Source organism: Antechinus flavipes, chromosome 3 (genome assembly GCF_016432865.1).
Source record: "Antechinus flavipes isolate AdamAnt ecotype Samford, QLD, Australia chromosome 3, AdamAnt_v2, whole genome shotgun sequence".
NCBI classification, from domain to species: domain Eukaryota; kingdom Metazoa; phylum Chordata; class Mammalia; order Dasyuromorphia; family Dasyuridae; genus Antechinus; species Antechinus flavipes.
This window is the reverse complement of record NC_067400.1, coordinates 422,316,749-422,343,376: the sequence shown is the minus strand read 5'-3', so window position 1 is coordinate 422,343,376 and position 26,628 is coordinate 422,316,749. Positions and strand designations below refer to the sequence as shown.

General features: G+C 34.0%; 1 protein-coding gene across 2 annotated transcripts in view; it reads left to right on the top strand.

The window, feature by feature from the left end:
• The first annotated feature begins 2,375 nt into the window (after positions 1 to 2,375).
• LOC127554575 (collagen alpha-1(XXVIII) chain-like) overlaps positions 2,376 to 26,628 on the top strand; it is a 59,841-nt gene continuing 35,588 nt past the window's right edge. For both annotated transcript variants that reach the window (XM_051986216.1, XM_051986213.1), the window contains exons 1-6: positions 2,376 to 2,574; positions 10,424 to 10,589; positions 12,008 to 12,576; positions 13,342 to 13,362; positions 19,413 to 19,472; positions 24,796 to 24,840. In XM_051986216.1, the coding sequence (XP_051842176.1) occupies positions 10,433 to 10,589; positions 12,008 to 12,576; positions 13,342 to 13,362; positions 19,413 to 19,472; positions 24,796 to 24,840 (852 nt within the window). In that variant the 5' untranslated portion in view covers positions 2,376 to 2,574; positions 10,424 to 10,432. The remainder of the gene's footprint in view (positions 2,575 to 10,423; positions 10,590 to 12,007; positions 12,577 to 13,341; positions 13,363 to 19,412; positions 19,473 to 24,795; positions 24,841 to 26,628) is intronic.

The following is a 26,628-nucleotide window of genomic DNA, read 5'->3' as shown; positions in this document are numbered from 1 at the left end:
TTGATTCTTAAAATAGCCCTGGGAGGTAGTTGCCATTTTTATTACCATTTTACAGATTAGGAAACTGAGGCAAATAGAACTTAAGTGAGTTGCTCAGGATAACATAGTAACATCTGATGCTGTATTTGAACTTAGATTCCAGGCTCCAGGCTTAGCATTGTAACTAGTTGACCAGTTATCTGCCCTTAGAGTATTTGGCTTAAAGTCAAAGGATACTAGTTAGATTGTTAGGTAGATAGATTGGTCAGTATGTAGATAGGTAGAACATTTATTAAGTGTTAATTATATATACCAGGTACTGAGCTAAGAGTCAGCTATAAAAATACAAACAAGCAACATAGTGTCCTTCCTCAGGGAACTTGTATTCCAATGGGAAAAGACAACATAAGAGGTTGGCTATATACAGAAATTGTCTTGTTTGCTTGTATCTGTAGCTACAACACTAGCACAGTCCCTGGAACATCATAGGCACTTAATAAATGCTTTCTTGATCTATCCAATTAAATGTAATGAATAATTTTGGTTCCAATTTATGATGGACCACAACTGTTCTTTCAGTAGAAGGATTGGGTACAACAGATGAGGAATATAGAATACTCTATCAATTATGATCACTATATATCAGGATAACGTATATGTATATTGTGTGTGTATATGTATACATGCACATAGTATATATAGTAATATATAATAGTATATATAGCAAATTTGACATATAGCTTTCAAAGCTGTACAACTTGTCTCTGATTCCCTCTGGTCTACTTTCTGTTCCTATCTGTGCTTTTTTTTTTTTAAATTGCTTCAATGATCTTTTTCCTCTGCCTTATTTTAACTCCACTGTTCTTATTTATTCCCTTTCTCAGGAAAAAAAAAGTCCACATTATTTTTTTTGTAACTATGATATATTGCTGACTCCTATTGAGTTTTAGTCCACTAAAATTCCATATCTTTTACATATTAATTGGTTCTAGGCAGCTGCGCAGAGCAATGGGTAGGAAATAGTTGATAGTAAAAAGTAGAAAGAATAGACATTAGTTCAAACCAGATCTCAAATATCTACTAGCTATAGGATTCTGTGCAAATTCCTTAATTTGCTTCAGTTTCCTTAACCATAGAATAGAGATAATAATAATATCTATTTCCCAGGGTTAATCCCAAGGATGAAGAAAAAATATTTGTAAAGTACCTACCACAGTACCTGGCATATAGTAGGTGCTTTATAAATGCTTATTTCCTGAGAAGAACCAAGAGATCCTTATACACGACAACAATATTATACAATAATCAATTCTGATGGATGTGCCTCTTTTCAACAATGAGATGATTCAGACCAGTACAAAGATCTTGTAATGAAGAGAGCCATCTATATCCAGAGACAGAATGGTGGGAACTGAGTGTGGATCACAACATAGCATTTTCACTCTTTTTGTTGTTTGCTTGCATTTTATTTTCTTTCTCATTTTTTTCTTTCTGATCTGATTTTTGTTGTGCAGCAAGACATTTTTATAAACATGTATGCATATATTAGATTTAACATATATTAGATTACTTGTCATCTAGGAGAGGGAATAAAGGGGAAGGAGGAAATGGGACACAAGGTTTTGCAAGGGTTAATGTTGGAAAATTATCCATGTATATGTTTTGAAAATAAAAAGCTTTAACAAATAAATAAATAAATGATTATTTCCTTGATTTCTAGTTAGTTGTTCCTCATTTATTTTATTGTAATTTTTGAATTAGAGTATAATGATATTTATTTCTATTAAATTTAAGTTTACTCTACACAATTCATCAATTAAATTTGTGAAGCCCTTTTTATATATTGCTTCTCTCTTTTTATACTATCTATCCCTCCCAGTTTTGTGTCACATACAAATATGATAAGCACACCATCTATTACTTCATTGAAATCATTTATTTATTTACTGTATATCTGAAGAAAAAGCAAGTTGTTTTAGAAATCTGAGGTTTCGTGTACAGTCCCCTCTGACTATACCATTTATAACATATACATAATTCCCCTCTTGTTACATAAGTATATGGAAATGTCTTAAGTTTTATTTGTTTTTTGTTCAGTTCAGGAATTTTTAAGTAATTTTCCAACCCTTTCCTCTCCTTCTGTCTGGACCTTTCATAAAAGCACTTAAGAAAGTTTCTACAATTTCAGTATCTACAATCTACAATTTCAGAATCTCAATCATTATGATACTTGATTATCCTCCCTCTTCCGAGGTCCCATCCAACTACACTGATGTGAGACTCCCACCCTAGTTGCCCCTTCTGGATCCGCCTCCGTGGCTCCAGGAGCTTTAAAAGCTCGGAGTTCTCTGCATCATCTGAGGAGGGCATTGCATTCCGCTGATCACAGACAGACGCCTCGCAGATTGATTCCCAGCCTCGGTAAGAGCGCTACAAGAGGAGGATTTGTAGGGGAAGGGCTGGCTTGGAAACCGGGGCCGGCTTGGTTTTTTACCTTTAGCCCTCTGTGTGTGTCAGGCTACTTGAAGGTTCTCTCACCCAGAGCTGTGGAGGGAACTGTCCCAGAACTGAAGACGACTGTGCCCTCTACTGAAGGTGACCCTGCCCGGGGGAGGGAGAGTGGAAGGGAAGAGATCGGTGGGAAATGTATTGGGGCTAGACAGGCAAAACGGGATGGCAAAGCTCTTTATTTGTTGTGCCAGTAGAGGATGAAAAAAAAGACTCTGGGTTCGAGAATACTACAAAACGAACCAGGTGAGGAAGAAATTCCTCCCAAACTGGGCCTGTCACCCATTTACTTTCCTAATCTTAGGATCATAGATTTAGAACTGGGAGTAACCTAAGAGTCTCTCTAATCCAATCCTTTCATTTTAAAGATGAGAAAACTGAGTCCTAGAAAGGTTAAGGAATTTCCTCAGGGTGACACATCTAGTGTCTCTGAGGCCTGATTTGAATTCAGGTCTTCCTAATTATAGATCTAGAGCTACCTCTTTGTTATCTTTTTGCCATTCTGTTCCTATCTACCAACAAGCTCAGAATAACGCAATGTGAAGACACTTTGGAGATCACTCAGCCTAGTTTCCTCATTTCACAGTTGAGGAAATGAGCCCAGTGAAGTTCAGTGTGGTGTCCAACATCAATCCAACAGTAAGTAACAAAGTGAGGATTTGAACCCAGGTCTCTTGTCCCCAATCCAGAACGCCACATGGTTTACAAGAGTTGCAGCTTCAGTAACCTGAACCCTGAAGCTCTGAGAGGTAAAAAGTAGAATCTAAAAGGAGGGAGATCAGAGAAGCATAAGATTTAGAGATGAAAGGGATCATTTAGTTCAATACCCCCATTTTGGGAAATTGACTCCTAGAAAGGGAAAATAATTTAAGGTTACATAAGTAATTAAGTGACAGTCAGAACTTGAACCCAGTAACCTAAGTACAATTCTAGGTTGATAATATTTCCCTATAATACCAAGGGAATCCAAATGACAGTAACTACTACTTGTCTCACCAACCCTATGCAATGGAGAGAGGAATGATTAATAATTTGAATTTTAGACATATATGTGTCCTTTCTATACTATGCTCTTTATCTCCATAATATTTATTTAATTATATTTGTTATTTATTTGTCTGATTTGAAATCATAAAGACATAGGCTCAAATATTACCCAAGACATGAAGATGAGTCTTCCTGATTTCAAACCTACTACTGCATTACCTGTCAATCATATAAGGCCATTGATTTTTTTTAATTTACACATTCAAGATAATTTCATTGTTGCTCATTTCCAAAAATAGGCCCTCCTTATGAATCACAAACATAAGTTTTTTAAAATACTAAAATAAATAACATTTTGTGTCAAATATATATAAATATATATTATATATGATATATAATATATAAAAAATGACTTCTCTTTTTATTGTACTACTGTATTATAGAGCAAGTTTTTGAGGGCAGGGGCTTTCACTTTCATATTTGCATCTTTGGCACCTAGCAAAATTGCTTGAAAATTATGAAATGTTTATTGATATATATCTCCACTTTTTATTTCATCCTCTTGGATTTGTTGATTTCTTAGAGTGAGTTCAATAAGGTATTTCAGGATTGTTTGTTTGTGAATGACTTGAAATGGTCATTTAGAAAGGAGCATGATAAATGTGGGAAAATGTTTAGAAGAATTGCACATGTTTAAACTATATTGAATTACTTGCTCTCTAGGGGAAGAGGTGGGGAGAAGGGAGGGAGAAAAGTTTGGAACACAAAGTTTTGCAAGGCTGAATGCTGAGAGCTATCTTTGCATGTATTTTGAAAATAAAAGGCTATCGTAAAAAGTAAAGAAAATTTTAAACAACAACAACAAAAAAGAAATCAGTAAGAACAGTAAAATTCACCTAGGTAGGAAAAAGAGAAGATGATTTGAGAGAGAAAGATATTCTGGTACCTTTTCTTTTATCATGAAAGCCCTGTGCAGAAATATCGCTGTTTTCTAGAAATCTTCTCTGGTTTGCCTCATATAGAAATGCAGCTCTTTGGGAAGCTGTTTAATATCTACCTACCACTATGAGTGTTCACTGAGCTGTATGTGCTCCTTCTTAAAAACATCAAATTAAGAGTGCACAACTCTTCAGAATTGCTAAAAAAAAAAAAAAAAAAAAAAAAACCTTTAACAACAATCCAGTAACTTATTATGCCCTCACTCTCTCTCTGTCTCTGTCTCTATCTCTCTCCCTCTCTTTCTGTCTCTGTCTCTGAGTCTCTCTGTCTCTGTCTCTCTCTGTTTCTCTCTCTGCCTCTCTGTCTCTCTATCTCTCTCTGTCTCTATCACTGTCTGTGTGTGTGTCTCTCTCTGTTTCCATATTGCTTTGTTTACAAACTCAAACTCTCTCTCTCTGTTTCCATGTTGCTTTGATTGTTTACAAACACTTTGAGTAGTGGGACATCTTCTTTTCCCTTTTGAGGGAATTGTATCTTTTCACTCTCTCCCTCCTAACTTGGAAAATCCCTCATCTTATCTCCAATTAGAAATCAAATTATCTAATGTTGTATTGTTTTCTTTTAATTAATTGACCTTTGACTAATTATTTTTAATATATAAAAATCTAATTTCCATATATTCAAGGTCCATTCCTAAATTGAGAGGGTCTGGTTCCAGTTTGTTGGGCAAGTGGCATGCATTGCTGAGTAAATCAATATGCACAGAAGATCAAACCTTTCCTCTCTCCATTTCATCTTTCACCCAACATAGTAGGCAGATGGTCTACAAAAATAAAGTATCAGAACCAAATTAATGGTGCTAGGGCAAATCGTGGAAGCTGCATAATCAAGGCAAATAAGCTGATGGGGGAAAACACCTATATTAAGAGTTAATATGCCTCTGTTCAAATCTTGGTTTTTCTACTTACTACCTGTGTAACTTTGGGTAAGAGACCTCATTGGTATAGCAATAGCATGCTTCTTGGAGTCAAGAAGACCACTAGCCTTTGTGCAAAACACATCTCTGAGCTTCAGGAAACCTTCTAAGATTTATCTGTGGAATTAAAGGCCACTTTTTATCTGTTAATAGAATGACTTCTAGATCTTTGAGGTATTTATGAAAAGCTCTGAATCTCAGTTTCTTCATCCACAAAAGGAAGGAACAAAACTTTTATATTTTTTAAGATTCTTTCCAATTCTAAAATTATGATCCTAAAGGAAAGGAATCTTCAGTAGTCAAACGGATAAGACTATCTTGTCAAGACTAAAGCTTTTTCTCTACACACAATGGAACATGGAAAATTGAAGCAATTATTTGAATAACTGAAGTAAAAGCAAAAAAAAACTTAGAACTTTCTTTTAATTATCTAGCTACTAGATCTCAAATATACTACAAAACTTTAATCATCAAAACAATTTGGTACCGATTAAGAAGTAAATTGATCAGTTGAACAGATTAAATGTGCAATATGCAGAAACAAATGAGCGTAGTAACTCATGTTTAAACCCCAACATACTAGCCAATAGACTAAGAACTCACAATTTAACAAAAATTGTGAGGAAAACAGAAAAGCAATCTGGCAGAAATGGATATAGATTAACATTTCACAAAAGATAAGTTCCAAATGGGTATTTGACAGACATATGGGGTGATATCATAAGCAAATTAAGAAAGCAAAGAAGTTATCTGTTGAATCTATGAATGGAGAAAGAGTTCATAATCAAATAAAAGATAGAGAAGATCAAACATGATTACATAAAATTAAAGAGTGTTTGCACAAATAAAACTAATTTAGCTAAAATTAGAAAAGAAGCAGATAAATGGGGGAGGAAGTCTTTGTAGAAGTTTCTCTAATAAAAAATTTCATTTCTAGGATATCTATAGGGAACTGATTTTAATTTATAATAATAAAAGCTATTCCCCTTTGATTAATAGTCAAAGGATATGAACAAGTGATCTTCAAAGGAATAAAGCCAAACTCTCAATTGCCATATGAAAAAAATGTTCTAAATCACTAATAGAAAAATTCAAATTAAGACAACTCTAGGGTTCTACCTCACACCTGTTTTGCAACTTTGCAAGAAAAAAGGAAAAGAAAAATGCTAGACCACTGTGGGAAAGCAGATATATTTAATTCACTGTTGTTGGAGCTGTGTACCACTTCAGCCCTTTTGGAAAGCAGTTTGGAACCATGTTCAATAAGCTGTTAAACTGAGTTTATCCTTAAACTCAACAATACCACAACTAGGTCTATACCACAAAGAGATCAAAAATAGAGAAAAGGGACAAATATATACAAAAATATGTACAGAAATTCTTTTTTTGTGATGACAAATAGTTGGAAACTGAGGATTGGGAAAATATTCAATAAATTATGGTATTTGAATGGGATAGAATGTTATTATGCTGTGAGAATGATGAAGATGCTAGGGGAAAAATTATATAAACTGATGAAGAATGGGAAAACAATTTATATAATAGCCACAATAATGTAAAGACAAATAACTTTGAAAGACTTAAAGATTCTGATCAATACAATGACCAAATATGAATCCAGAGAACTCATAATGATACATGCTACCTACCTCTTGATAGAGAGGTGATAGACTCAGTTTGTTTTGCCTGACTGTGCATGTTTGTAATAGGATTTTTGTTCTTTTTTCTCAATGGGAGTGAGAGGGAACAATGATGGAAAAGAGAAAGGGCAGATTTTTGTTGATTAAAAAATTTAATTTAAAATAAAAATAAATTTTGAAAGTTTCAAAACAATTATTTGGCTACTTCTGGAAAGAGGAAGGAGTTCCTAGCTTTAAATTGTCCAGATTAACAATTCAATTCTCAATTCATTTAGCATTTTAACTGTGACCCCACTGGGGAGATCAATTTTTTATTTGAGTCACAATGAAAGTCTTAATTAAATTCTTATATGAACTTAATTATCAGTACTAATAGAAAGGAACATCAGTCGATAAAAGATTATTCTCTTCTGTTAGTCCGAAGAAACCAGTTTTCAGTAGAAGCTGGCCAGAGGATAGGGATCTTGGGGTGGACTATGAAACTAAGAAGCACAGATGCAAGGCAATGATTAAGAAACCAGTTGCAGATGATGAAGGTGAACTAAGGACTAAATTGAGCTTCAGGGATATAAAAAGCCAAGAATGATAATTCTGCAAATATTAGTAAAGTAATCACTCAAAATATTTTATAAAATGTGTAGTCCTGTACGGATTTTGTTCCTTTCTCCTCTAAGCCAGACTACTCCTCTTTGATAATAAATCTAATTTGAGTTCTAGATAATCTGTGAATCCTAATAGCATAAATGTAGTAACAACACTTTGATTGCTATCAGTAATCACCATGGCTCATGGGAAGGGAATCAGGGACTCAATCCTACAAATACTGTAGAATAAAGACAAAATTGTTCTGGACCTTCTTTTTTTGTTCCTGTGGAAAAAAGAAGTAGACGCAGAGGTTAGGCTTTCACATAGGAATAATTTATTTTCTAAACAAATACTATATGTATCTTGGGTTAGTTGAATCTGCAGGAATAGAATTATTATTAACAACCTGTTATATTTTGTCTAACATTAATTATGTTCATAATTCTTCTGATATATTAACAACTTTGATGCATCCATGATCTCACCATTATGGCCACTTCCATCACTTCTGACAATTATGTCCCTTCTCTGTCTTTTCATTCTAATTCATTTTATTCCCTTTTACCCTACATATTTTCCACAGATCATTTATCTGCTATATTTACCAATATTTCATTTTCAATAGTTAAAATTTGTATAAAATAAAATATTTTATTAATTTATTTTACAGTCACAGACATCTCTGGTTATAACCTATATTATCCAAATTAAAGATTTTTGAAAATCTTTTTCAGCACAAATTCTGTGATCTAATCAACTAATATTTTGCTTTTGTATTACTGTTGTCTCACTTTTGTATTTGTGTCCCTATACACAATGCTCAGTATCTAACACATAGTTTTCTGGCAAAATGTTTTCTGATTGGTTGATAATGCTCTTTTTTGTATAAAATATCATTAAAATTTTTCAAATAAGTCCAAAAAATGAAAAAGAAAGAAAATGAATCTGAGATGGAGGCAATTATTTAGATAACTCCAGAAAAATAAATGTGCTTTTATTGGAATTATCTAGAAATATATAAAAAAGCAACTAATAGAATATAAGTTCCTTGGCAGCAAGAATTATCCAGTTTATGTTTTTATATGCTCAGCACCTGTCAAAATGTCAGGTATGTATTTAACAAATATTTATTTACTTAAATTAGCTGAATCATCTGAATAACTTTTATGCTTAGTCTTGCTTTACTAAAGGAAGGCTGGCCTCTGATTTTAGATCATTCTTTTTTTTTTAACAAACAATTAAATTTTGTTTGAACCTTACAAATTTGTTGATTGGAAAATTATTCTAAGATCTAGTTATAACAGCATAGAAATTCAGCACAGAACAAATAATCAAGCAAAAATGTTATATAAAATATTATTTAGAATCACCTTTGAAAAAATTAGTTCTAACTTCATAGAAAAATATAAGGGAAGCAAACATAATGAAAACATGACAATTAGGATATTTTCTTAATCATGTCATTTAACATCATATCAATGATATTATGCTAGATTTAAGTGTGTGATATTGTCAAAGATATAAAAGAAACTTTCCCCTCAAGACCTCTATATTATTTCATTGAGAGAAATGATCATACAACCCACATTAATAATCAATTGTTGAATTAGGACTAGAAGTTTTTTTTTTCAGAATCCTGTTGTTCAGTCTCTGAAGGACATTGCTCATTCAAACCCTACTCAACCTTACAAAGAACTTAATCTAAGTTGGGAAAGCCCTTTGTGCTCTACATAGGTATTAGATTGGCCATGGCTGGGCAATTTGGAAGTAAGTGACATAATCCAAGGTACATTTCCCAGTCCCTTATTAGAATAGATCCACCTCTCCTTTCAATATTCATTCTTTAATTCTACTTCATTCTCTAATTATTAACTAAATAGAGTTGATTGCCAGCTTCAGGAGCACCCACTTTTCCAAGGGCATATAAACTGTGAACCCATCTCCATGATTGGTCTTTGGCATTCAAAAGTGTCACTGACCCTTTTATTAACAAAATACTAGCATTATTAATAAAGTGATTAATTACCCAGAAATTATATCTCTCAGACTCTTTAAATATCACACATCAAGTATACATGCACTGTTGAGATCTGTATCAAAGGATGGGCATTTTAATCATCGTTCTCCCTGTAAATGGTGATATCATTTAGGTCATTCTCTTGCTAAATTTCTCAGAAAGATAATCTAAATGCTGTCAGCCTGAAGATTTTTCTAAAATGGTTAAAGAAGATGTAGTTACAATCAGAGCCAGATCTATAGTGGAATGTCTGGAGCTTTTCCCAAGAGCACTGAAATTTACAGAGTGCTAATGGGACTTGCACTCCTCATGCAGCACAACTTACTGTCCATTTAGAAAAAAAAAAAATTGTTAAAATAGAAAATTACCAGATAGATAGCATACCATACCTACTAGTCAAGTGAATTCTTCTCCAAAATGCCTTGCTTTTCCCATACAGTAGCCTCCCTGGCAATTACATTTAGTATAAGACAGATAATATGACAGATATTGAAATAAAATTAAAAGGATTGCACATATTTAATCTATATCAGATTACTTGCTGTCTTGGGGAGGAGATGGTAAGGGAAGGAGGGAGAAAAATTTGTAACATGAAGTCTTACAAAAATGAATGTTGAAAACTATCTTTATATGTATCTGGAAAAATTAAATACTATTGAGAGAAAAAATCATTTGTCTATTAGCATTAAGAGCTGAAAGTAGACAAAAGTTGTCTTTTATTAATCTCACAGCCCTGTGATATGTACTGTAAATATGGAGTATTTTTTAACTACTGTCTTTTGGAATCTTTAGGATTGAGTGATGCTCATGAAGTCTTGGTGCTTTCTCTGGTTGTTGGAATGCCAGGTAGTTCTGGCCCAGAGTGTCTGTGGGGGGAAAAGAAATGGAGCTAGGAGACCAAAGGCTAAACAAGTTTTATCAAATAATGTTGAAAAATTCCCTGGTTTCAGTAACAAAGGTGAGTCATCTTCTTTTATATGGTCTCGTTCTAAACTTTAGAGCAAATTACTTGTGCTTAAGTGCTTTCAGCTTCAAATCATTTAAACAAAAGTTTCAAGGGCCCATTTGTTGGAACTATATCATTTATGAGAATTACTGTATGCCAATTCTATTATGTTCAAAGCCTTTAGTCTCTATAAAATCAAATCTATATTCTCTATTCCACATATCCTTCTCAGTATCTCCTTATGCATTTCAACAAGCAATTCTGTATGCAGCTATTTTGTCCAAAGTTGTGCTCAAAATAGAAATGAACCTCCAACATAGAAAAAGATAGGGATGGACAGATGTAGGGAAAGTGTAGTTAGAATCAGAGTCATAGCTGGGGGAAGGTAGCTGGGACATGATCTCCAGGATGCCAGATTTCCAAGGGTACTAACACTTTAAATATTTGGACAGCATAGAAAGAAATGAGTTTTGCCCCTAATTAATAATAGTAATTACTTAAAATGAATGCATTAGACTCCTTTTAAGTAAGTATTTTCATGAGCAACTACCTCACACCCATGTGATAACCTCCACATTCAACATTTGAAAAGATGTTTTCAGGGGCAAATAGGTGGCACAGTGGATAAAGTGCCTGGGGTCAAAGAAATTCATCTTCCTAAATTCAAATCTGATCTCAGATACTTACTAGCTGTCTCAGCAAGTCACTTACCCTCATTTACCTCAATTTATCATCCATAAAATGAGCTGGAAGAGATGGCAAACCATTTCAGTGTCTCTGCCTAGAAAGCAAATGCCAAAGAGTTAGACAAAATTGAAAAACTACAGATTTTCATGGGAACAAAAATATGAATTACTCTAATGAAAATAATATAGTTATAAAAATGTTATAGTTACAAAAATATTTGTTACAATTTCAATTATAATTGAAAACTCAATCAATGGGAGGGAATTCTCCCCTGTATAAAAGCAATTTTCCAGAAGCAGATTTTCTGTGTCTTAACCCAAATAGAAAGGTATATTTGTGATCAGACATATATGAAATATGTTGTTCAGCCATTCCAGTCATGTTTGACACTTAGTGAATGAACCCAAATGGGCTTTTCTTGGCAAAGATATTGAGGTAGTTTGCCATTTCTTTCTCCACGTCATTTTGTAGATAAAAGATTGAGGCAAGTAGGGTTAAGTGACATGGTCACACAATTAATGTCTAAGGCGAGATTTGAACTTAGAAAAATGAATCTTCTGACGTTAGATCCGGCACTCGATCCCCTGTGTTACCTAGCTGTCCCACATTAAACATGGTATCTCTTATTTGATTCATTTGACAAGATTTGAAGTAATCCTTTGGAATTCACTTTTGAACTTTTGAAAAATAATCAAGCATTTTGTGGCATAACTGAACAATTATTTTTAACAATTATTCCACAGATAAAGACTGTATCCTAGAAATGGCCTTTTTGCTGGATAGTTCTGAAGATGTGAGCAATTATTATCATGAGCAACAAAAAAAATTTGTATTGGAAACAGTGAATAAGATGAAAGGTCTACAACTCACTTCTGGTCATACCCTCCAATGGAAAATGTCCTTACTGCAATATAGCAGTAGTGTCCTCATGAATCAGACCTTCCACAGTTGGGAGGGTCCTGAAGACTTCCAGAGCCACGTTGCATCCATCACACCCACTGGTCCTGGAGCCTATGTGCTTTATGCCATAACTAACTTAACGTGGCTCTATAAGACAGAAAGCAATCCTGGCAGTGCCAAGGTTGCAGTGTTCTTTATAGATGGGGCAAAACATGCAAGAAACAGAGACATTTCTGCAGCTGCCAAGAAGGCTAAAAACCAGGGCATTGTCTTCATTATTGTGGGACTGTCCAATATAGCTGAAGAGACGGTAAATGCTGCCATACTGCCTTGCCTTGCCACGGTCCCTGTCTCACAAACTGTCTTTAGTCTACAGGAGAAAGATATTGTGGAGAAGGTTCTTAAAAAAACAGTATGTACCAACCTTATTATTTTTTTCAAATCTAGGTTCTCAGTATATTTATCAACTAAAAAAAAAAGAAAGAAAGAAAATCATCCAACACAGATTTATGGAGTCTACCAATTTGGGGTTTTTTTAATGTATTTTGATTCCTTATGTATTACTTTTTAGTAATCCTGTTTTATATTATGTATTTAAAAACCTTATTCTGAGTGGTCAGTAAACTTTCCCAGACTGCCAAAAAGGCCAATGGCATTTTTAAAAAGATTATAAACATCTGCACCAATAAAAGTCACCTTGTGGTTTCTTAGCAAAGGTATATAGATTTTGCTAAATAAATCAATTTTTTAATTGATAGTTTGTTGACAAAGGCTTCAGGCCATTGTTTCCATATTAATTTACTACACCAGGGGAAATTTGCTTAGTGGACTTTCTCTTAGGAGAACTTTGTCCAGTCTGCAATGCCTCTGTGTAGCAGGTAGGAGTCCTATCTGCTTATTTCTTAAAAGGTTTCCATTCATCTGACATCTCGCCCTGCAGACGCCTGTATGATACCATACATTCATGAGATACAAAGCTGATGAGCTTTTCCTAGCTAAAAACTATGTTAATTTTACCCTACGACTTGCCAAGTGAGAACAATATCAGTTATTATTTTAGCAGAAGGCAGACATCACATTTCTAGTTTTATAATCATCTACTTAAACAAGTGCATTTTTCTCTTTAAGTGGATAATGGCCCATTTTTTATAATTTATTTCATTTTTTATATTCACAGAAAGAACTGACAGAGGAAAAGGTAGGTGTTATTTATATAAACTTGGTAAATAGTTATTGTGCATTCACTTTCATTGCATAAAAAATTAGATATGTATGCATGTATATGTATATATACACATACAATATACATGTAACATATATAATGCTGTGAAAATCTTAAAACAATTATATAAATATTTAACTATTACTATTATTGCAATTTGTCTACATTTTGGTTTTCTTTATGGTGTAGTGGAAAAGGCCATTTATTATTTAATCTGTAAGTGAAAAAGTCAGGAAAACTGAATTATAGTTTTGTTTCTACCTATATGCTAATCATAATCTTCTATGAGTGACTTATATTTAAAGCTTCAGTCATCTCATCTGTAAAATGGGAAGACAGATGAGTTCTAAAGTTACAGTTCCCTTCTAAATCTCATTTATTTATACTTGGAAAATGGAGTGTTTGTGAATTCCAATACATATACCATCTGTCTTTTTTTAGCCTTTATTTTTATTATTATAGCTTTTTATTTACAAGATATATGCATAGGTAATTTTTCAGCATTGACAGTTGCAAATCCTTTTGTTACAACTTTTTCCCTCCTTCCGCCTACCCTTCTCCCAGATGGCAGGTTGATCAATACATGTTAAATATGTTAAAGTGTAAGTTAAATACAATATAAGTATATATGTCCAAACAATTATTTTGCTGTATAAAAAGAGTTAGACTTTGAAATAGTGTACAATTAGCCTGTGAAGGAAATAAAAAATGCAGGCAAACAAAAATAGAGGGATTGGGAATTCTATGCAGTGGTTCATAGTCATCTCCCAGAGTTCTTTTGCTGGATGTAGCTGGTTCAGTTCATTACTGCTCTATTGGAACTGATTTGGTTCATCTCATTGTTGAAGAGGATCATGTCCAAAAGAAATGATCACCATATAGTATTGTTGTTGAAGTATATAATGATCTCCTGGTCCTGCTCATTTCACTCAGCATCAGTCCATGTAAGTCTCTCCAGGCCTTTCTGAAATCTTTCTGCTGGTCATTTCTTATCAAACAATAATATTCCATAATATTTACATACCACAATTTATTCAGCCATTCTCCAATTGAGGGGCATCTACTCAGTTTCCAGTTTCTGGCCACTACAAAGAGACCTGCCACAAACATTCTTGTACATACAGGTCCCTTCCCCTTCTTTAAAATCTCTTTGGGATATAAGCCCAGTAGTAACACTGCTGGATCAAAGGGTATGCACAGTTGGATAACTTTTTGAGCATAGTTCCAAATTGCTCTTCAGAATGGCTGGATGTATTCACAATTCCACCAACAATGATATTACCATCTTTCAATGGACTTTTTAAATCCAATGTTCTATAGGCTTCTCACACTCACTACATTCAAAGTAGAACATATCATCTTTTCCCTCAAACCTGTTCCTCTTTCTTTTCCCTATTTCTGTTAAGGACATCCTCCTGAGATTTCCGCTTGGAACTTCAGGATTATCCTGAAGTCATCATACTTCTGCATTCTATTTATCTATCCACTGCCAAATCTTGTTACTCCCATATTTTCAATGTATTTTATGGCTAATATTTTCTCTCTGCTCTCCAGGTCCTTATTACCTCTTTGTTGTTGATGTTGAGTTCTTTAAGTCATGTCCAACTCTCCATGACCCCATTAGGAGTTTTCTTGGCAGAAATACTGGAATGGTTTGCCATTTCCTTCAACTCATTTTACAGATGAGATGCTGAGACAAATAAGACATTTGCTCACGCTCACAGCTTGGGCTGTCTGAAGTCAAATTTGAACTCAAAGTTTTTCTGACTCCAGGTCAAGCACTTTATCCATTGTAGCATTCTTCATTACCTCTAATCTGAACTATTGTTATAATTTCCCAAAAGATCTCTCTGCCTTGCTTCTCCTATCTCTTGTTCTACCTTCATGATTGCCAAAATGATTTTCCTAAAATATGGGTCTGACTGACCATGTCATTCAATGACTAGCTCCCTATTGTCTTTGTTTTGTTTTTTGTTTTTTTTTAAATTTTATTTAATAATAACTTTGTATTGACAGAATCCATGCCAGGATAATTTTTACACAGCATTATCCCTTGCAATCACTTATGTTTCGTTTTTTCCCCTCCCTCCCTCCTCCCCCCCCCCAAGATGGCAAGCAGTCCTATATATGTTAAATATGTTGCAGTATATCCTAGATACAATACATATTTGCAGAACCGAACAGTTCTCCCACTGCACAGGGAGAATTGGATTCAGAAGGTAAAAATAACTCGGGAAGAAAATCAAAAATCAAATAGTTCACATTCATTTCCCAGTGTTCCTTCTTTGGGTGTAGCTGTTTCTGTCCATCCTTTATCCAATGAAACTCAGTTAAGTCTCTTTGTCAGAGAAATCCACTTCCATCAGAATACATCCTCATACAATATCGTTGTCGAAGTGTATAATGATCTCCTGGTTCTGCTCATCTCACTTAGCATCAGTCCATGTAGGTCTCTCCAAGCCTCTCTGTATTCATCCTACTGGTCATTCCTTACAGAGCAATAATATTCCATAACATTCATATACCACAATTTACCCAGCCATTCTCCAATTGATGGGCATCCATTCATTTTCCAGTTTCTAGCCACTACAAACAGGGCTGCTACAAACATTTTGGCACATACAGGTCCCTTTCCCTTCTTTAGTATTTCTTTGGGGGATAAGCCCAATAGAAACACTGCTGGATCAAAGGGTATGCACAGTTTGATAACTTTTTGGGCATAATTCCAGATTGCTCTCCAGAATGGCTGGATTCGTTCACAACTCCACCAACAATGCATTAGTGTCCCAGTTTTCCCGCATCCCCTCCAACATTCATCATTATTTTTTCCTGTCATCTTAGCCAATGTGACAGGTGTGTAGTGATATCTCAGAGTTGTCTTAATTTGCATTTCTCTGATCAATAGTGATTTGGAACACTCTTTCATGTGAGTGGTAATAGTTTCAATTTCTTCATCTGAAAATTGTCTGTTCATATCCTTTGACCATTTATCAATTGGAGAATGGCTTGATTTTTTATAAATTTGAGTCAGTTCTCTATATATTTTGGAAATGAGGCCTTTATCAGAACCTTTAATTGTAAAGATGTTTTCCCAGTTTGTTGCTTCCCTACTAATCTTGTTTGCATTCGTTCTGTTTGTACAAAGGCTTTTTAATTTGATATAATCAAAATTTTCTATTTTGTGATCGGTAATGGTCTCTAGTTCATCTTTGGTCACAAATTTCTTTCTCCTCTACAAGTCTGAGAGATAAACTGTCCTATGTTCCTCTAATTTATTTATAATCTCGTTCTTTATGCCTAGGTCATGGACCCATTTCAATCTTATCTTGGTATATGGTGTTAAGTGTGGGTCCTTGCCTAATTTCTGCCATACTAATTTCCAGTTATCCCAGCAGTTTTTATCAAATAATGAAATCTTATCCCAAAATTTAGAATCTTTGGGTTTGTCAAACACTAGATTGCTATAGTTGACTATTCTGTCTTGTGAACCTAACCTTTTCCACTGATCCACTAATCTATTTCTGAGCCAATACCAAATGGTTTTGGTGACTGCTCCCTATTGTCTTTGAAATAATAATGATTATAATTTATATAGTGCTACAATGTATCAAGTGATTTGCAATTACTCTTTTACTTGATCCTCACAACAACCCAACAAATGAGTAGATGCTATTATTATTTACCTTTTGCAGGTGGGGAAATTGAGGCAAACCAGTGAAATGACTTACCCTTGTCAGTAAGTTTCTGAAGTTGGATTTGAATTTAGGTCTTTCTTACTGCTGACTTACACAGTTATCTATGGCCAGCTAGGGTAGAGCAGTGGACAAAGTACTGATCCTAAACTTAGAACACTCATCTTCCTGAGTTCATATCCAGCCTCAGATACTTATTAGTTGTATGACCCTGGGCAAGTCACTTAACCCTTTACCTTAGTTTCCTCATCTGTAAAAAGAGCTGGAGAAGGAAATGGCAAAATATTCTGGTATCTCTGCCCAGAAAACTCCAAATGGGATCATAAAGAGTTGGACACAATTAGAAATGACAGAACAACTTCCTTACTCCAGGCTTGTATTTATTCCACTGTACTACCTTGCTACAAATAAAACATAAACTTTTCATTTGGTATCTAACGTCCACACTTGACTCCAACCTGTTTTTTAAAGATTTATGGTATTTCTCCCCTTATGATTCTGTACAGGTCATAAATCTGTATGTGACTTTTTATTTTTTTATTTTTTGCTGCTCCTCATTTAACACACTCTTTCTCTCCTGTCAAAGTGTCTTTGCATTAATTATTTCATATTTCTGAAATGCACTTCTTCCTCATCTCCATTTCCTTCAAGATTTAGCATAAGTGCCACCATCTACATAAAGCCTTTTCTGATCATCCTTCTTTCCTCCTAGAACCCTATTTGCAGAAATTGTGCTGAAAACTCTAACAATCAGTTGTTGGAAAATATAAGGCACATTTTTAGGTTTATTTCACACTATTAATATTTTCTTCATCACTTTCTTAAGTCTAGACAATCAACAAAACAATAAAATACCTCTGATTTGTAACATTTGCCAGTTCCCAAGGTATAAATGATTACACTAAAAATTTAACTGCTTAGGGGCAGCTAAGTGGCGCAGTGGATAGAGTACCAGCCTTGAAATGAGGAGGACCTGAGTTCAAATCTAGTCTCAGACACTTAAACACTTCCTAGAAGTATGATCCTTTACCCTGGGTAAGTCACTTAACCCCAATTGCCTCAGCAAAAAAAAAAAAAAAAAAAAAAAAATTAACTATTTGCTCTCCAAAACAAGGATAAACTGGCTCTAGCATACATTTGCCTTCCTCTCCAAATTACTTTGTATTTATTTTGTACATATTTCTATTTATATATACATCTCCCTCTTAATCTTTTTTTTTTTTTTTTTTTTTTTTTTTTTTTTTTTTGCTGAGACAATTGGGGTTAAGTGACTTGCCCAGGGTCACACAGCTAGGAAGTATTAAGTGTCTGAGGTCAGATTTGAACTCAGGTCCTCCTGACTTCAGGGCTGGCGCTCCATCTACTGTACCACTTAGCTGCCCCTCCCTTTTAATCTTAATCTTAATCTTTTCCTCCAGCACCCAGAACACTAGTTTATAGGTTGCTGTGGTAATTATTATAGTTCTTATTGATGAGAGTCACAAAACTGTGACTCTTTAACATTCAAAGATGAGAGAAAGTGACAGAAAGACCCTATATTCTCTGACCTAGTGACCCTGGAAAAGTCATCGAACTATTCAATCTCCTCAGGCAACACACTTAAAGACTAAATGTTTGAGGCAGGTGTTAAGGGAGTTTTCATACCAGAAGTTCTCTATACTGGTTAAATTAGAGGTTCAGGTCAAAAAGAAATCTTTGTTGTTGTTGTTTTGTTTTTGTTTTTGTTTGTTGTTGTTGTTGTTGTTGTTTGGGGGGGTTTTTTGGGTGTGTTTTTTTTCCCCTGAGGCAATTGGGGTTAAGTGACTTGCCCAGGGACACACAGCTAGGAAGTGTTAAATGTCTGAGAGCAGATTTGGAACTCAGCTCCTCCTGACTTCGGGGCTGGTGCTCTATCCCCAAAAAGAAATCTTTTTAAAAATATTTCCAGTACTTTACAAAGCTATAAAAAAAACTTATTTACTCTTCTAAACTTGAAAATACTTGCTTTCAGTATAAATAGTTGAGTAAACATATTGTCTAATTAGCATAGTACCAGAAAATATTTCTCTTTTGAACCAGCCAGTTTACAGATTTAACAGCTTTCTGAGTGAGACATTTCTCAGTTCATTCTTTTGCTAAATGGTGCTGATACAAATTAAATTTATTTTTTTCCTTGTAATGCCTGAAGTCTTAAAATATAATAATTGATTTTTCCTTGATTAATTCCTCAAGTTCTGGCTAACGTTTTCAAAAGGCTTCTCTCTTGTTTACAGATTCTATGTTATTGTTGTCCTTTTATTTTCTCTTTACCACTTCCATTTTAAATGTTCTAATTGATAGGGGGTATTTTTTCAGTGCCTTCAAACTTCTGAATGCTTGTGTGAGAAAGGGGAAAGAGACTTTCCCTGCCCTGATGTAAGTAATCTTAATTTTTTATGTTTCTCCTTCTGCTTTCATATTATAAATAAATCTAATTAAGCCAGTTCCACTTAAAAGGTCATTAGTAGTAATTAATAGGTACTATTACTGGGATGTAACACTACACAAAAGGAAGGGAACACAGAACAATTATCCAGGCTAATCATTCAGTCAAGATGAATACTTGTTTTACAAGTGAAATTTTTGGCCTAAATTTCTGTATTAATTGCCTACATTAATAAGAATTCATCAGGTTCAAACCTCCTTTTCACTTCTGTACTGTATAGACTGGCCAAATTTTAGGTTAACTATACTTGATACAAAAAAACTTCACTAATTTGGTTTTGGCGAGCATTAGAAATAAGGCATTCTGTTGAAGTTTACTTCTATGATGTAAGTTATTTCTGAGGCAATATTAAAATGCTTAGGAGAATAACTTTTCAGATACCAGCAACTATTTTAGAGTCATTTACATTACAATAAATATGGTACATCATAGGCACTGAAGATGAATAATAATCTAGACCTAGAATTGATTGGGAAGAAGAGAACTTGGGTCAGTTGGTGGTAAAATGTTTACCTGCAGGTACAATTTTCAGGGCTTGCAAATACCTTGATGTAGCAGTGTGGAATAGATAGAGTACTAGATTTAGGGTCAGGAAGACCTCAGTTCAAATCCTAAGTACATATTCATGTCCACCATGCACCTCTTCATTACACTTTGCATGATCTAAAATTATTATTCTTTAGGTACTGTAACATCTCATAATTCCAAACCACATAATATTATAGCAATAACATTAATGTTAAAATGGTGGATCTTAGTTTAAGGGAGACATATTTTATCACTAATAGGAAAGGACAAAATTCCCAAGGGTAATCCAGCTTGTTTTCCCATTCCTGTTTATTCATTGACTATTCATAGTACCTGTCCAAGTTCAGTACACCAATGGAAGAGCACTATGAACTATTATTCATCCAAATGTAAATCATAGAATAGAAAATAGATATTCTTCATTAGTCCACTTGTTTTTTTCATTGTAGATAGTTAGGTCAAACTCTTTTTAGTGAATATTGGTTAGTGATTGATATAGTCAGCCAAATGTTACCTGCTAATGGAAACATCTAAAGAGCCTTACCATTTGTAGGAAATCCTTCCGTTTGGACATTACATTGAACATAACTACTGATAGTAGCAAACACCTTTGGTATATGCAATACTTGCTCTATTTTATGCCTCATTTGAGGTTAATAATCAGAGAGTAATTGGAGTATTCACTGTTGTTACATTTTTCAAAAACTTATATAATTTTGACACATGCATGAGAGATACCTTTATGCATCTGGAGTCAAATCTTAGCTCTGATGATTATTACTTGTGTGACCTTAGCCAAGATATTTAACTTCCTTGGGCCTCATTTTTTCATCTATGAAATTAAGGTGTATGACTAAATGGGCCCCTTCTGATTCTAGTTCCATAATCCTGTGATCCTTTAAGGCAGTATTTTGTTTTACTGAATCAAATGCTTTTTTATAGTCAACAATCAGAACAGCTGGCTCTTATATTCCCTAGATTTCAATCAATTACATGTCTATGAAGTTATGGTTTTCTATAGCATACTAATTATGCAAGTCTGGCTACTGACTTTTCAAACTTTCATCTCTTCAAAAATATTCTCAAGACAAGAGCAGATGATTTGCAAAGATTTTGTAAAGAGAGGAAAGTGGGAATATATAGTAGTTATGGATATTTTCTCACTTCCCATTTTTAGGTAACAATTAGATTTAAGATTTTTTTTCCTAATTGTTGGCATCCTCTCCCTTTGAAGCATCTTAAAAATCAGTCTCTGACCAACCTCAAAATTGTATTGCAAGCAGACAAAAATGGAAAATATTTGTCAAGATTGCTTTAACAAACTATTTTTTTCCATCAACAATAACAGGAACACTACACTTGAACTCTGAAATTACAATCCTTGTTATGTTTCTTGAGGAAACAGAAAGGACACTAAAGAAAATAAATAAGAAAATAAGATCTAAACCAGGAAAGAAGTCCATGCTGGAGGTAATACAGTTTTGAGGCCATTAAGGGACTGGTTTTTCAATATAGAAAGGAGAGAATAACAAAAACCTCCAAAAAAATCACAAACTATTACTGGAAAAGTGGAAAAGGAGTAGTACCAATTACTACTTTTTCATCTATACAAAATCTTCATCAGAATCATATATGGATGGAAATCATCCTTTTAAGTGCACTCTTAATGAGGTATGAGGTTTTTAAAAGTGAAATTCCTTTTTCCATTTTATGTATTTATTCCACAAATTTATTACCTTTCTCCATTTCTCTACCCCAAGTGAACTATTCAAAATTAACAATAATAATTACAAATAAATAGAGTTCAATAAAACAAATTCCCACATTAGCTATATACAAAAAGAAGAGTCTCATTCTAAATTTTAAGTCCATTTCTTTCTGGCAAGAAGTATATAGCATCCTTTGTCAGTCTTCTGGACTCGTAGCATAACAAAAGAGTTCTAAAGCCTTTTGAAGTTGTTTTTCTTTATAGAACTGTTGCCATTATATAAATTGCTCTCCTAGTTTTGTTCACTTTGTTCCATATCAGTTTACAGCAGTTTTCCAAGTTTCTCCTAAAGTTTTCCATTTCATTATTTCTTATGGCACAATAATATTCCATTACATTCATATAACATTCCCTAAATAGGTGGATACTTCTTTAGTTTTCCAGTTTTTAGTTCCTATGAAAGACCTACTAAGAATCCTTTTGCACATATTCCTTTTTTTTTTCTTTTTCTTTGACCTCGTTAAAGTATAGACTTAGAAATGTTATAGTTGGGTAAAGGTGTGTAGACAGGTTCGTGACTTTGCAGGAATAGTTCCAAATCACTTTCTGGAATGGCTGGACCAAATTACAACTACACTATTTGTGTATCAGTCTGCTGATTTTTTCTTAACATGTCCAACATCTACCAATTTCCTCTTCTGAAATTTTTGCCAGTTTGATAGGTTTAAAGTGGATTATCGTCATTGTTAATTAAAACAATACCAATTAAGGTATTTTTCTAATAATTAATAATTTGGAATATTTTTCATATAGGCACTATTAACTTGAATTTCTTCCTTTGAGAACTGCCTATTCATATCCTTTGGGGTTTGGCTCCTAGTCGTGTTTACCCTAGTTCTTTATATATCTTGGATATGAAATATTTACAGAAGAATTTACTACAAAGATTTTTTTTCCAGTAACATACTCCCTTTCCAATCTTAAGTACATTAATCTTATTCCAAAATTTTTCATTTTCCATAATCAAAAGTATCCATTTGATCTACTGTGATCTTCTTCCCTATCCATAAAACTGAAATATAATTTCTTCCTTGCCTATCTAATTAATTTATGTAACTAAGAGCTTAAGAGAGATGTTAATATTTGCATAATGTCCCATAACGTCCTTCACATACTGATAGATAAATTGATTTGTTCCATGTTTCAAACCTGCATGAGGAGTTGAGTTGGCAAGAACTTGAGAGGAGAAAAAGTCTAGTCTTCTGGTTTCAAGAAAAGAAACATGAAAATCTAAACTGTATTCAGATACCTGAAGGAAAATAAAGACTCTAGGAAGAAACTGACATGTCAAGAATCAGGCGCCTTAAAAAATAGAGCCTTTGGGAATTTCACCTTAAATGAGATTGTGAACTAACTCTTTCCTCTCTCTCCTCTCTCTCTTTCTGTGTGTGTGTGTATGTGTCTCTGTCTCTCATATCTCAGTTATGTTATTTTTCACTAGAAATATATTGAAGGAACCTGATTCATGTCCCTGCTAAAATCAAGGGTTTACATCTCCTAAGATTGCAAAGCTATCTCAGAGCAGTCACTAGGTCTTACAGGAGTGAGATTTGTTCCAAATGACTAGTTGCTGTTTGTACCATATGTCACTTTAGAGCTGAGTTCTCTGAAACCCCCTGCTGGGAGAGCAGGACCTGCACTCTGGCAGCCTCCCAGCCACCATGAGCCTTTATGTGTAGTACACATCGAGCATACAGAAAGAGCTAACATGCCAGTGATTAGAACAATTACTAAAACTAAGAGAAAACTTTCCCTGCTAAGAAAAGAAGGGAAAATTCTCTAAATTCTCTAGTATGTTAAGTTGGGGAAACCTCTCTCTCTCTCCCTCTCTCCCTCTTTCCATCTCCCTCTTCCTCTCTTCTTCTCTCCATCTCCTCTCCCTCCCTCCCTCCTTCTCTCTCTCTTCTCTCTCTCTCTCTCTCTCTCTCTCTCTCTCTCTCTCTCTCTCTCTCTCTCTCTCTTTCCCTCTCTCTCTGTCTCTTCCTCTCTCTGTTTCTCACCAAAAGATCTTTCCTCTCCCAAGGTCTCACCAACTCTGCCCTTTACACAAGCATAGTTAAGAAATCATCCTCCACCAATAAGGAAAGTCTTAAACAAATAACCTGATGCCCAAAGTCACAAATGAGTAAATAATAAATGAATGAATGGCACTGGTATCATAAGAATTTGAATAAAACTGCACTTATTTTTATGCATCTCATCTTTCAAATTTTTTCATCATTTGACTGCCCTTCTCCTAATTAGTCTGAATTAGTGAAATTTTATATATTCATCAAATTTTTTATGTCATCTTTTGGGATCAGACTCTACCCTTACTACTTACATCTCTAATGTAAAGCTGGACATATTTCTTAACATTTCTACTACCAAATCTTATCTATAAAATAAAAATGATAATTCAGAATATTCTGTGAGATATATGTAACTAATAATATCATTAATAAAATGAAAAATGAATGAATGAAGCAGACTGGAAGTAGGACCAGCAGTGAGAGGCAGTGATGTCATTCTCAGGGTTCCTGTGCTCCTTTTTGTTGGCAGTTGTTTATCAGTTGTCACTGGTAGTGATTAGAAAAATATTAATAAGTAAGTTGTTTAGGGTTTTTTATTGTTTTTTTTTTTTTCTGAGGCAAGTGGAGTTAAGTGACTAGCCCAGTGTCACCCAGCTAGGAAGTGTTAAGTGTGAGGCTATATTTGAACTCAGGTCCTCCTGACTTCAGGGCTGGTGCTCTATCCACTGCACCAATTAGCTGCCCCAAAAAGTAAGTTTTTTTTTTTTTAAATTTGGAGACAGCTGGGGTTAAGTGACTTGTCTAGGGTCACACAGCTAATATGTATCTAAAGTCCTTCTGACTTTAGGAATCTTCTCCTAGGAGTAACTTCTGCTTTGAATTAAAAATTGTAAATGTTGCACTATATTTTTAAAAAGTATATAATATATAGGATCTCTTCCAAAGGGCAAAAGAGGTGATTGTGGCATTCCAGGGATAAAAGGTGACTGGGTATGTATCAATCTTCTTTATTATTATTTTATTTATTATGATTTATATTTCTTATTTGTTTGTTTATATTAAGAAGACAAGACATATACAAGTAACTGTTCCATAAAATAGAATGTAATTATGGTATAGAAGAAATTAAACAGAGGGCATAGAGAATCAGGAGGATTAGGAATCATTTTTATCTAAAGTAGAAGTTCTTAACAATTTTTGTGTCTTGTACCCCTTATTGCAATATTTTTTAAATTGAATGAAATGCTAATTTTTATCTACAAAATTTATAAAGGTAAATAAATACATCTATGAAAATTAGTAAAAAAAATGAGGTAATTTTGTCTTCTTCAAGTTGGCTAGCCCCTTGAAATCTATCCATAGATCCCAAATTAAGAGCTTCTGACCTACAGAAATCCAGGAATATTGCATAAAGAAAAATATATTCAAAGCCCATTTTGAAAAAAACTATGGAAGTAAAATTTCACCTTTCTGAAAAATTATACAGTTGAAATTAATCCAAATGACAGTAATTTAAATAATTCTAGCAGCTATTCTAATTTACATTAATCAATACCTACTTATATATCCTGAAGAAGAGAAATAGGGATAGAAAGCCAAACAAAATGAAGAAAGTATCTCTTGACATTACTCAAGCCCTCTATAAGCTGGTGCCCTCCTAAATTTCCAATTCTCTTATATTAACCAACCATACCCATTCCTCAATTCAGTGACATTGGCTTCATTGCCGTTCTTCAAACAAAACACTCCATCTCCTAACCCTGCATCATTTTCACTGGTTGTCCCCTGTGTCTGGAATTTTTTTCCTCCTCATCTCCACCTCCTGGATTTTCCTGACTTAATTAAGTACCAGCTAAAAATCCTACTCTCTTCATGTAGCCATTGTCCTTAAAACTAGTATCTTCCCTTTCTTGATTATCTACAATCTATCCTGTCTGTATTTTGTTTGTACATTGTTGTTTTCACATTGTGTCCTCCATTTGAATGTGAAATTCTTGAGAGAACAGTTGGCCTTTTTGCTTTTTTTTTTTAAAATCTCCTGTGTATCCCTATATGCACAGTACCTAGCACATAGTAGGCATTTAATAAATAAATTTGTGTTGACTGATACATATAAATATATGTGTAGAAATATATGTTAAGTGACTTACCCTCAAAGTACAGGCAACTCTCTAAAACTCTAAGTTATAGAAAAGTTGTTCTGTGTTGTGACTTTTCATGCTATGAATATCCCACACCATCAAAATAATAGGTTTGGATGAAAAGTCTCCGTTCTACGTGGTTTCCCTCCCTAAACTTCATCTCCTTTCTCTTTTTTCTTTTTGAATAATTAATTTTCAACAAGATAATTCTTGTTTAGCTACTTTAAAAGTTTTGTGTAGTTTTTTACTGAAAACCTGTAAAAATGGATTAGACAATCTTCCCAAGAAACTGATTCACCTTTCTATATCCAGTTTTGTCTGTAGCAAAATTATGAACCAAATGATCTTTTAGACCATGTTTTCAATGATAATTTTTAAAAAAACATATCTGAATGTATCAATAAATGAATCTAACTACATATTTGTAGAGGGCCTAAATTTTGGAGAAGTATATTTAAAACAAGGACACTTACAACAAGGTGTTAACTCAGTGGAATTGATGAGATAATGGTTCTCTAGTTTGCATATATCTAGTATGATATAATGATATAATCACTCTAGTTGGCATATATTCAGTATGCTATAATGATGTAATTGTAATAGGGTATTTAAGGGCTGAGAGAACTGGGGACACAGT